At 53.4% G+C, this 12,807-nt stretch overlaps 1 protein-coding gene across 6 annotated transcripts in view; it reads right to left on the reverse strand.

The window, feature by feature from the left end:
- Window positions 1-415: 415 nt before the first annotated feature.
- PTK2B (protein tyrosine kinase 2 beta) overlaps window positions 416-12,807 on the reverse strand; it is a 140,175-nt gene continuing 127,783 nt past the window's right edge. For 4 of the 6 annotated variants that reach the window (XM_033857615.2, XM_033857614.2, XM_033857616.2 and 1 more), the window contains 9 exons: window positions 11,739-11,804; window positions 10,975-11,100; window positions 6,291-6,437; window positions 6,034-6,069; window positions 5,641-5,665; window positions 4,215-4,261; window positions 3,505-3,642; window positions 3,166-3,246; window positions 416-1,493 (listed from right to left, as the gene is read on the reverse strand). In XM_033857615.2, coding sequence (XP_033713506.1) covers window positions 1,278-1,493; window positions 3,166-3,246; window positions 3,505-3,642; window positions 4,215-4,261; window positions 5,641-5,665; window positions 6,034-6,069; window positions 6,291-6,437; window positions 10,975-11,100; window positions 11,739-11,804 — 882 coding nt within the window. In that variant the 3' untranslated portion in view covers window positions 416-1,277. The remainder of the gene's footprint in view (window positions 1,494-3,165; window positions 3,247-3,504; window positions 3,643-4,214; window positions 4,262-5,640; window positions 5,666-6,033; window positions 6,070-6,290; window positions 6,438-10,974; window positions 11,101-11,738; window positions 11,805-12,807) is intronic. The other 2 variants (XM_033857618.2, XM_033857617.2) reach the window with 1 other exon arrangement.

Consider the following 12,807-nt stretch of genomic DNA (forward strand, 5'->3'; position numbering starts at 1 on the left):
TATTCCGTTTCCCACCCAACTGGCAAGTGAGTCAAGAGATCAAATAAAGCTGAAGGGCTGCTCAGTCAGCTGTGGGACCCCTCCCCAGCACCCCTGGGACCACCGCACCCCCTCAGAGCCCTGGCTATTTGATGGCAGCTGGGAGAGTGCCACTGGCATCCCTGTGTGGTCCTGGAGGGGCTGCCTGGGACCCCACTGGAAAGTCTCCCTTGGCTCAGGTGCGGGGGGCAAAGGCCTGGGGCAAGCGCCTGACCCCTCCGCCCTGGCATCACCTCGAGCCCCGGGTGGGTTGAGCCCTGGCTTCAGCCTTTGATCTTCGCCCAAAGTAAGCACAATCGATTCCTTCCAGGGCTGAGGCCCAAGGTCATCGTTACCCGCCCCGAAGGTCAAACAAACAAAACAATCAAACCACAAAGCAAATGGTACAATTTTAATTCCTCCACAAGTCAAATAGAAAGAAGGTAAAAGAGTGTTTTGCACAAACACAAGAACGGGAGGGAGGGAGTGGTTGAGAAAGGGGGAGAGAAGACAAGTAAGAAAAGAGAAGGAAGGGGCCAGGGAGGGAAGAACGGAAAGGGGGCGAGGAATGCGGGTCCAGTTTGGCCTCGTCTCTCCCCTTCTCCCCTCTTGGCGTGTGGACAACACAGCCTCCTGTGTCCCGACTCCCAGTAGCTTGTCCCTGGACTGTCCCAGGTCTCCCCTCAGGGGCACATACGGCTGTCAGTCCAGACCAAACTCACATTAAATAAATTCCACTATACACTGTACAAGAAAGCCAGGTCCATCCTTCTTGGCACCAGCCGCCCGCCTCCCCAGAGAGAGCCCCTCCCGGCCCCTCCCTCTGTGCACGGCGTGGGGCGGGGCTCCGTGGGCGGGGCTCCGTGGGCGGGGGAGGAAAGAGAAGAGCTTGGTTCCCCAGTCAGCCCGCCCTTCACGGGACGCCTAAAGCCATCGTGGACGCAAGGGGCCCCAGCGTGGCCCCCTCAGGCCAGGCAGCAGTGGCTGGCGGACAGCAGCCACACTCCCTCTGAGCCCTCTTTGTCACCCCCTGCCGTCTGCAGCCCTGAGTCACCTCTGTCCAGCTGCGGCCTGAGCAGCACAGTCTGGGGGCGGGGTGGGGAGAGGGGACGTGCAAAATGGCAGGGGAAGGAGGACTCTCCTCGCCTGCCCCCCCCCCCCCCCGGGGGGACCCATAGGACCGAAGGTCAGGCAGGGGCCGGGGCAGGGAGGGACATGGCGGGCGGGGGCGGAGACGCAGGCGGGAGGCGTTGCCCTCTTCACTCTGCCAGCGGCTGGGCCAGGTTGGCCAGAACCTTGGCCTGGTCCACGGCGTCCAGCAGGTTCTTGGCATCCACAGCCAGCGTGTGGGAGGCGGTGAGCATCTGCCGTTTGCACTCCTCACTCAGGGAGGTCACGGCGTTTTGCTGCGCCAGTCGCATCTTATTGATGAGCTCCGCCAGGTCCTTGTTGAGCAGTTTCTGGGTCCCCTCGATCTGTAGGAAGAGCACACGGGAGGGGCTGGGACCCTGAGGGGCCGCGACGTGCAGGCCGGGAGGATGGGGAAGCCACACGGGAGTCCACCTGGCGCTGGCCCAGGAAGTCGGACGTTCTCTGGGGGGTGGGTCTGACCCAGGCTTGGGCTGAATCCAAGGCCAGTGCGGGCTGGGGGCCAGGTCGGCAAGAACAGACACTGCAGGCACCCCAGGCCCCAGCCCGCCTACGCCAGCCCCCTCCGATCCAGCCCCAGAGACCCTCCCCTTGTGCCCTCATACCCTCGTGCTGGCCCGACGTGGGTGAATGGTCAGGGGTCAAGTGCATTCACTCATTGGTTAACTGTGTACCATCAAATCAAGAGATCAGCGACAGCTGTTTGGGCTGTAGGGTTTTATTTACTACCATATCCCCATGCCTAGTGCACTGCTGAACATATACTTGGTGCTCAAGAGATATTTACCAAGTGAAATGAATGACTGCCACTCTCAAGCCGGACGGGGGCTCCTCTGGGTTCTTGCTGCCACCCAGAGGGGGCAAGGGAAATGCCCAGACCCTCCTGCCCTATGCGTGGTCACAGTGGGGACAGTGGTGGGCTGCAGTGGTCGCCTGTGTCACATTGCTGACCACCGGGAGATGGTGGATCGAAAGCTACAGCCTGGCAGGGGGTGCGGTGTTCTGCTGGAGCCTGTGGCTGGTTTCCAGACAGAAAACCAACACACGTTCAGAGGCACAGCCTCAGTCTCCAGTTCTGCGGTAACGAATTACTACAAACGCCGTGGCTTAAAACCACGCAGGTTTATTCTCTTACAGTTCTGGAGGTCAGAAGTCTGGAATGGGTCCCATGGGGCTAATGTCAAGGTGACGGCTGGGCTGCGTTCCTTCCGCAGGCTCAAGGGGAGAATCTGTTCCCTGCCTTTTGCCGCCTTGAAAGGCTGCTGCCTTCCTTGGCTTGCAGATCCTTCCAGCAGTGGCATCATTCCAACCTCTGCTTCTATCATCCATCTCCTTCTCTGACTCATAAGACCTCTGCTTCCACCTCCCTCTTACAAGGACCCTTGTGACTACATTGGACCCACACGGATAATCTCAAGATCCTTCACTTAATCCCATCTGCAAAGTCTCTTTTGTCATGTAAGGTCACGTAGTCACAGGTTCTGAGGATGTAGACATCTTAGGGGGGCATCACTCTGCCTACCACTGGGACCATCTCAAGTTAGAGCACCAACACTCCCATTTTGGTTTTCAGTGATTGTTTCTCACTTAAATAGAGAAAATCGATTAAATGATCAATTGAAGAAACCTTAACGGCTATTTCTGTGACACACTCACCTTGACCTTAGTATGGAGGGTACTAGACAAAGAATCACAGGGGGCGGTAAAAAGAAGGGTGTGTCATCCTTTGCATGTCCTCACGCAATAAGAAGTCATCACAACCATCTGAGACCTAAACTAGGAAATTCACCCTAGGAAGCCGGCCGGGTCCCCGGGTGCCAACTCGGCCCCCTTGTGGTGCCTTCCCAGATATGCCGTGCAGAGCCATCCGCTGGCGGCTCCCAGCAGAGAGGAGGCTGCCCCAGGTGGCCCTTCTGAGTCTCCTGTGTCAAACACAGCTGGGGCAGGTGAAGGGGGCATGTGACAGCTGATGTCACCGACTGGCACAAGGACACTCACCTCTGTCCGCGAAGACGACGGCAAGGACGGCAGGAGGTCGTCCACACTCGCGATGAGCTTCCGCAGCGTCAGGCCCACGTTCTGGGAGAGAAAGGGGCGGGACGACCGTCAGCTTGGCTTCTTTTGAGAAAGCCACGTCTCCCTGGGGAAGAGCCCTCCTGGGATGGTGCCTGCCTGCCGAGGGTACCTGGGACTAGATTCCCTTTGACCACCTGGCTCTAATGGGGGTCTTCCTGGGAGAGGCACCTAGCCGGCAGCCTGGGATGGTCGGCCCCTCCCCCTTCCTTCCAGGGCTGAGCAGCCCGCCTCCCCAGGCCACGGCTCCGCCCTGCCTCTCACCTTCACCACCACCACGTAGCCCTCGGGGGGCAGCTGGCAGAGCTCATTCTTGAGGTCCAGCACAGCCCGCACCAGCTCCATGACGTTGAGGTACACCAGGTCGTGGGTCCGGTCCAGGTTGGCTGTGGGCTGGATGGACTGTGTGGGTCGGGGGAAGAGAAGCAGAGGGCCCAAGGGGAGGGCGGCGAGTCAGGGGCACACGAGCCATTCTTTCCTGGGCAGGCACTGCCCACTCAGGCGTCAGCCCAACTGCTGAAGCCTCTTCTCCGAAATAGTAGCGCCCTGTCCTGGGGGTGCCTCCCTCCCTTCTGCTTCCAGGGCAGTGGTTCTCACATTAGAGTCTGCCGGGGAGTCTTAAAAACATACTGCTGGCCGGCCTCACACCAGACCAACTGAACCATCCCCTGGGCCTGGGGGCCACGTGGTTTCAAAGCTTGTCAGAGGATTCTAACGGGTAACCAAGGCTGAGAACCGCTGTTCCAGAGTGAAGCAACCAGCATGGGCCCCACAGCCACGTGGGTGCCGGGAGCCCAAACGCGGCTGGAGAAAGGGAGGCGGGCCACACCCCCTGCTCCTCGGGCTGGACCAGTGAGCTTTCCTCCAGGTCAGGGAGGGGCCACGGGAGCCGGGGCACTGGCCTTCCCTTTGCTTTTTTATGAATTAGCTGTGTGGCCTCAGACAAGGCCAGCTTCAGCAGAGCCAGCACCTACCTGCACGCCCAGCCTCGGTGGCTTCTCTGGGGGGCCCGTGAACTCCGCTGCAAGGGGGGAGGGGGGACAATGAGCGCAGGGTGTTCTCAGCACCCCGACTCCTCCCTTCGTACCTGCTGCTAACCCAGCAAAGCCCCTCTCCACTACTACGAGGAGACCCGGGGAAATGAAACCCGAATCCCAGGACCATGGCGGGGAAAATAACCTCTGGCCTCCCTGGTCCTCTGTAGTCAGGGATTTCAAAGACAGAAAAAGCCAAAGTCACGCAGAGATGGAGTGATGGCAGGGGCTGTTCCAGCCTCGGGGCTGCTGCACCCTGGGCCCTGACACCCTGACCTTGACAGTCATGAGGGAGAAGCCCACTCTGCAGGCAGCAGGTGTCCGTGGAGCCCCGCCCAAGTGAACAGCTGCTGTGCAGTAGGTTTGCGAGCCTTCCCTCTTGTCTGCTTTGACCATTCGGGGTGGGTGGGGTCAAGGAAGTGAACTGGTAGAAGCAGCATGCTATTTCCTCCCCACTCTGATGAGCAAAGGCACACACAAGCCCTGTGTAGCTGCCTGAAGTAGACGTCAAAAGACCTGGGTCCACTCTCACCTCTGCCACCAGGGAGCTGGGTGACCTGGGGCAACTGACTGACAGTCCCAGGCCCGTAACTGTCTTCTGTCAAATGGGACGGTTCGCTCACAAGGGACCCTGCAGGAGCCAGACTACTGCCTGGGCTCAAGTCTGAGCAGATCTGAGCTCTGCTAATCACTAATCGTTAGCTCTGCTAATCACTGTGGGTAAGTCACTTGACCTTCCTGTGCCTGTTTCACGTCCTTTGTAAAATGGGCATCGTAAGAAATTGTACCTGTCATATAGGAAGGACTGCTGTGGGATTAAACGAGTTGACATTTTTCAGCACCTTGGGCCAGTGCTTGTCACCATCATCACAGTCATCAGTCCCCCCACCCCATCGTGATGAAGAGCCTGGCTCACTGCCAGCTCCACCCAGCCAGCCTGCAGCAGAGGGCCTTTAGGCTCCAGGAAAGACCCTGCGGGCTCAGTGGGCCCCGCCCTCTTTCTCTCTTCGGTCCCTGGGGCCTGGGGAGGAGCAGTCACCTGGGAGAGACGGGGCGGAGCTACTGTAGAGCCTCCAAGGGAGTGGGTGGGAGATAGGATCACGAACTCCTCCAAATAAAAGCAGCCACCCAGCGAGGTGGGGACAGGCGGCAGACGGAGGGGGATGGGGTGGGGCGGAGTGGGGGAGGTGGTGGATATCAACTCCCAAACCACGCTTCTCTGCACACTCTGAGCTCAGACAGGGCAGACGTTTCTTCCAATTGCAAACACACTCCCTTTGCCGCTCTCTGCCCTGGGCAGGGGTGGCGGCTGCTTACAAGATGTCAAGAGGAAACTCCTGCCAAGAGGAAGGGCGCTCACACTTACTGTAGCCGACCTCCTTCTCTGGGGTCTGGAAGGAAGGAAAGAGAACAGGTCACTGATGCGGCCCTGGGACCACCCACGTCCCTCCTTGGCCTGTTCCCCACCCCCAGGTGTCCATTTAGAGGTTTAGAGATCTTAGCTCTAGGAGGACCTGGGGACCTCCTGACCGCAAGTGACCTGGGGGCCCTGTGGCCAAGGAAGGCGGCGCTAAGGGTGCAGCTCGAGTGTGAGCTCAGGGAAGGAGCCTGTGGAGATCAGAGTGAAGGGGAAAGACGTGCTCCCGAGGTGAGAGGCAGAAAGGAAGAGATGGGCAGGCCTGGAGCCAGGGTCCCCCCGCTGACTGCCAGGCCCTCCCAGGCCTTCCCCCTAAGGCAGAGACCTCTCGCGGTGACTTACCAACGGGGACTTGTCATTCATGTAAACCATGGGGTCCTGCAGAGGAGGAAACCAAAGCAGAGGACTTAGGATTCTAGAACTAAAACCCCCAAGGATGCATGGAGAGCGCTCACTCTAGCCAGCTGGGGAGGCGAAAGGGGACACAAAGTGACACGGCGGCCTGGACATCTCTCCCAGGGGAGCACGGTTATCAGAACGTGCCCGGCAGCACCGCAGGGAATGCGTCCCTTCCCGCCCCGGGGCTCAGCGGCGCTCACCAGGGATCTCTCCTCCTGCCTCAGCCACTGGTAATCTTCCACCATCTGCTTCTGCTGCTTCTCCTGGAGCTGCCGCATCCTGACCCTCTCGGCCTCCCACAGCTGCTGGGCCTCCTCTCGGCTGCTGGGTCGGATGAAGTCCTCCTCCTGGGAGGACAGCAGGGAGACAGGAGAGGACACAGTAAGTCCAGTCCCCACACCCAGGAGGGACAACCCTCTGGAGAGCTTTGCGGGAGCCACACGCCTTGGCCTCACCGGCTGCTTTTTTCTTGTAAAGTTGTCCTTAAATCTGCAGCCATCTATGCAGACAGTTATTTGTGGGTCCGTCAGCCGCACATACACGCCTGTGTGTCAGCGAAATGCCGAACCCAAGCGCACATAGTTTAACAGGCATTGTTTTCAAACGATCACGTGATCTGTCACTACCATTTTATTTTCAAATAACTGTCCTAATAGTATTTTCTCAGTTGGCATTTGTCATAGCTACTGTCACTTAGTACAGTTGGAAATGCAAAGCCAGCCCTCTGGGAAGCCTTGGGACCTTATGGCCACCTAAGACCGCGATGGCGGGTCTGGAAGCTTCGAGGAGCAGTGGTGTGCTTTCCCCCAAAGCTGTCCACAGTGGGGTGGGACCCGAGAGGAGGAGCGACAGCAGGCACCCATCTGATCATGCCTCTTTACTACAACATACTCTTTATTAAGAAAGTAGCTTGGGTTATTTAACCAAAGGTTAAAACAAATGCATGAGCTAAGAGGTAAAGTGAAGAACACAATTTAAAGAAATAAGGATCTATAGATACGCAATAAATGCTTCCTCTCCCTAGCTTTATTTTTTATTTTATTTTTATTTATTTATTTTGCGGTACGCGGGCCTCTCACTGCTGTGGCCTCTCCCGTTGCGGAGCACAGGCTCCGGACGCGCAGGCTCAGCGGCCATGGCTCATGGGCCCAGCCGCTCCGCGGCACGTGGGATCCCCCCGGACTGGGGCACGAACCCGCGTCCCCTGCATCGGCAGGCGGACTCTCAACCACTGCGCCACCAGGGAAGCCCTCTCCGTACCTTTATTAATCTAACCCTGTTTTAACTCATTTGTGGGGCTTTGGATCTATTCATAGTTCTACCTGCTATTTCTTAAACAGAAGGTGTTGCATGTTTTCCTGTTAGTTCTCTTACCTCAATCTTCCCCAGGGTTCGTTTATATAAATATCTTCTCAGTCCCTTTAAACTGGCTTGCATTTTTTCTGCTGCACAAGATTACTTGGGTCTCCTGGACATAGGAGCGTTACTGGCATTCTTTAGATTGCATATATCCTGGGGCGGCCTTTGCCAGGGGCATGTGACCTTTCCATGACATTCAGGTTGGCAAGCCACTCAGATCCTTTCCTTTGAACTGGCCAGTTTACACACAAGTCACTTACATAAAATGCTAAAAATTATTCTCCCTCTACTTTAGCAAGGCATAGTCTCTGCCAAGCCTCTAGAAAAGATTATCCCACCAAAGTCTCTAAAACACACTTGGATATAACACACAGTTTGAAAATAGTTACACTGGTATGTTTCTCCTAGGCTTGTTCAGCTACAATTACTGCTCTCAGTTTCTAACAATACTTCTCATCATAAGTTTATTTTCTTGCTGAAATATTCTTTGTTTGTTACTCTATTCAGTAACTGTTTATTAAGCAGCTACTATATGGCAGGGATGGAGTTGGGTGCTGGGAGGGCAGTGATGGTTAAATATGCAGTGTCCCTGTTCTCATGGGTCCAAGTAACCAATAGTAGAACGGGGTTTCTCAACCTCAGCACAATTAACATTGGGGACAGATAATTCACTATCGGGGGGAAGATTTCCTATACCCTGTAGGATGCTTGCAGCAACTCCACCCACTAGACGCCTACAGCACCTCCCCAGTTGTTTAAGAAAAATGTCTCCAGATGTCACCAAATGTCCCCTTGGAGTTGAGAGCTACTGAGTTAGATCTTATTTTAGTAAAACAAATTTCAGAACATAAGAGTATTTCATAACCATAGAATTGATAAAAATAAATAAGATTTACTTCACAACAGTTGATGCCCCCAAATGAGGGGATTTTAAGGCTGTAAATATCCTCAGTTAAACGCCAACACCTGCAAACACAATGGCATGTCTACCGTAGGCTAGTGACAAATAGCGACAAATAGAAACTACGTGTCAAACATTCTGAAGACAGAGTTAGGAATCTCCAGGTATAAGAAAAATGTACGGACTGAGGAAGACTAGAGTAAATACCAGTAGAAGGAGTTGCCAGACTCAAGAAAACACTATGTAGTTTTGTAATTGCCAGAAGAAGATTCCTACCGCTCAAACGTCTAGCATGCGCCAGGCCTGATCACCACCTTACCAAATATTTTCACATGCATCGGTAGGTGTGTTCCTATGTCTTCCAATCGTCTCATAACACTCAAGGAGCAAATTATTATTATTATTTCAAATTGGACCTCTTCAGGGCTTACTGGTATACCTCAGGTGTTCTTATCAGGCAATGAATGCTTACATTGCTGGTCATTTTTAAGAGAAATCAGGTCCTTGTGGTGTTTTAAGACGACTCTGATAAGCTTTGACACCTTTTATAAATTGGCTACCCCCCATCCTGCCAGTCTTATTTCTACCTCCACACGCACCTGCCTTGTTCTAGAAAAACTGCTCCTGCACTCATCCTATGGTTTCCCATCACTCAATCTTGGCTCCAACCAATGCTCTGCCTCTTTCATCCCCTGCGTCCCAGTATTTTCCCCTCCGAATCTTCCCCATCCACTGAGGCCCAGCTGCAGAAAAGAAGCCGGAAAGAGTTGTTTTTCCCTCTGAGCTCCCACTGCACTTTCGCTGTACCTCTATGTGCCACTCACAGCTTTGTGGTTTGCATTTCAGGCAAGTATGCACCTGCCCTGTTCCTTCTGGCTGATGGTAAGCTCACTGAAGGCAGTTCTCCCTTCAGAACCTAGGACAGAGCCCAGCAAAGTGTCCCTTTAAAAAGGTGCTGTTTATTGAATTCTATTATTATTTTCAACCTCAATTGTGAGGTCTTCAAGGGGGAGATTGCTGCCATCCTGACGCTGGTATGGAATCCCACAGATTCTCAGATGAGTCAGGCAATAGAGTTAGTCAGTAGAAAAATTGTTTTTGTGGGAACAGAAATCTCTGATTTTTGTTAAATGCTTTCAAATGCTTTGCAGGGAGCCTATTATACCTTTTCAGCATTCTGCCTGGAAGAGGCTTTCTCAATGTTTCTGATGTATACCATGAAATGGAGTTTATGTTTTTAACTTTTTTGTTGTTGTTGTTTAAGAAATGCTCATTATGTTATTTTAGGCATACTTTCCTTGTGGCAAGTACTTCTAAACCCCTGACAGAAAAGGTCTTTTTTTCCTGACGCACAGTCTGTCTTTACGGAACTGAACAAAGTCCTTACGGTGAGTCAGGGGTTAGACAAACGCGGTGCCATCCCTCAAATGTACAAAATACCTTCTTACTGAAAGGATGCATTTTAAAGCCAATCTCACTAAAACGCAATTAATTATGAATAAAGAGTCAAGGGCAGGAGAGTGGAGGAATTGAACACTGCCTAAATGATAGTGCATGCTTAAAAATGCAGTTTTATTATCGTTAAGTATATGCTAAGATATAAATTGGTTAAATTAATGTAAAAGAGAAAAATGAGCTAGGTCAGGGGGATATTGATTCCACTAAGATCTCACTGCCTAGAATTCGAAGTTATCTTAATCATTTCAAAGTTTTACTAAATTAAGAATAACGGCATAGGATATCTCAACATACTTTCCCACATTTTGTAAATGTATTATAATAGAAATGTAGTTTCCCCTCAATTTTTAGAGTCTTATATGGTGAGCCTGAAATATCGTGCATGGCAATGGAGTTAGAGCTAAAATAATAAGGGTTTTAGTCTGTTATGTCACATATCAAGACTCCGTTTAGTAAAATATATCAAGTGTTCATGGCAACTGACCACAGGGAACATTTGTACTGAAGGAGAAGATGGGTGAGGACAAGTTACAAGTGGACAGGCAGAGGTGCTTTTTTTTGTTTGTCTGTTTTAACAAGACAATTAGAAGCTAGTCCACAAAATACTCAGGGCCTCATTGGCAGCTGAAAAGAAAGAGGTGACTGGGGAGGGTGTGGCTTAGCCCCACACTAGCCCCCAAGCTCCTTCTCGTACAGCAGCAACTTTTCCAAAGCAGCAGGAGTGGCAGCCACAAGGAAGCCTTTCCTTTGACTGAGGAGAGATTGAACAACCACAACAATCAGACAGGAAGGGCAGAGCAGGGCGGAACCTCCAGGATCTTTCACTTTTCTGGCACCATCAGGCTTGACTGCCCTCTTCCCATGAGCCTTCACACTATCGCCAGGGCTGAAGGAGGGGGGCAGATTCTACATCCTTCACCACAGTGCCAGAGTAGGGATGGGGCAGGTCTGGGTCCAGCTGGCATCCTCAAGAGCAGCACCGGGCTTGGCCCCTTAACTCTGATATGCTTGCAGAGGAGAGGGAGTCACAGAGCACCTCAGTGGCCTGACTGGTACATGGAGGGCACCTCCTGAGCCCGAGGATGTGCGGTTCCCGGTATCCCAGGTACCTCCCTCTAGCAGTCTCTTCGGTCCTGGCTGGGACCCAGCATGCAGAGCCCTCTTACCCGCATGCTGTGGCGCTTGAAGACATTGTGCCGGTGGAGAGGTGGGGTGTGCAGAGAGTTTACGGGAGATGGATACTCCATAGGGCTGGTGAGCGTGGGCGAGCTGGCACACAGACCCTCAGGGACCTATTCAGGAGAAGCAAAGAAGCGCCAGGCACAGGGACAAGGCAAGAAGGTGGACAATTAGCTGCTACAAACACGAGCACAAAGAAACGATACAAGAGCTCCATGGGAGAAACAGGACTCGCTCTCCAGGAGGTAATAAAGAACAAGGTGTGGGCATTTCATTGGCCCCGTTTGAGAGACACGGCGGAGCGACATACACGGCTCTCGGCTAGAAGTCAGCACAGACACGGTGGTCTCTCTTCCATCCAACAGCCCTCCCTGTGACGTGGTGCATACCATGGGTCCATGTGTGTTACTGACCTACTGAGTACGTCTCCTCCTTCAGGACTCTTCAGAAAGGAGTTATATTCCATCATCATGTTACAGATTTGACAGATATGATTAACCCACAGGTATGTGTATATATAATACACACCTTAAAAAAAAACCCACTATTTTAAACATCGCAAAAGGGTATGTTTAAACATCGTAAAGGGTATGTTAATTCTTTTCTGGGTACCCGAGAAGAGCCAATGCAGGCCGTCTCCATTGCCCGAACAGGTGACTACTGCTCCTCTAAGGCACGAGGATGGAGTTTCAGGAAGGACCGAGATGAGGAATGGCCCTGAACCGCCCCAGCCCTCTGGTTACATGTTTACCTGGAATTGCAGCTTGGGTGCTAGAAGGTTGGTTTGTGGAGGGGGTCTGTACTTGGGCCGGCTGGGCTGGAGAGAGAACACAGAAATGAGTCAGTCCCTGTCTCTTTCCTTGAGTGAGCACAGCTCACCAAGGGGAATATCAGGTAGGAAACAGGTCAGGCTCGTTCAGGATGAAGAAGATGAGGAACAAAGTTATCATTAAAATCATATGCGTCCACTAACTGCGCATCTGTTACTACTGAGTGATGGGAGGGTACAAAGAGGCCAGCCTCTCTGCCCTCCTGGGGGGGTTACTGATCTCTGTGTGTAGCCTCCGCGGAGGTGGGAGTGCCTGCCAAATGAGTACTCAAGAGCCACAGACACCCAGAGGGAGGTCATGGAAGGCTCCGGCACCCACAGCAGCTTCACGGAGGGGATGAAAACCGAGCTGGGCCTGACAGCAGGCAAGGGGGACAGTGAAAAAGGCCCTGCATCCATAGGGATTTGTTATGGACCGAGTGTCGCCCCCCCCCCCACTCATATGCTGAAGTCCTAACCCCCAGTGTGAAGGTATTTGGAGGTGGGGCCTTTGGGAGGTAATCAGGGTCAGATGACGTAACAAGGGTAGGGCCCCTATGCTGGGATTAGTGACCTAATAATAACAACAATAACGATAATAATAGACACCAGAGCTCGCTCTCCTCACTGTGTGAGGACCTGCGAGAAGGTGGCCATCTGCCAGGCAGGAGGAGAGCCCTCACCGGATGGGAATCCGCCAGCACCTTGGCCTTGGACTTCCCAGCCTCCGCGCTGTCTGTTTTCTAAGCCGCCCAGTCTGTGGCGCTTCGTATGGCACCCCGAGCTGACTACTACAGGCACGGTCCCTCGCAACCCACCCACCTAACAGCGGGGCAGCGGGGCACTGGCTCCTGTGCCCAGAGATGCCACGGACATGGGAGGCTGCACCTCAGGAGCCCAAGGATGCTCCCCATTGTGTACCCTCAGGGTAAAAACACGAAAAGGAAAAGTGCTCCAGTCTCTCAAGGGAAACATTTCCGGGGTGATCCCCTGCTGCAGCCGTCCCACAAGG

Source organism: Tursiops truncatus, chromosome 6 (genome assembly GCF_011762595.2).
Source record: "Tursiops truncatus isolate mTurTru1 chromosome 6, mTurTru1.mat.Y, whole genome shotgun sequence".
NCBI lineage: Eukaryota > Metazoa > Chordata > Mammalia > Artiodactyla > Delphinidae > Tursiops > Tursiops truncatus.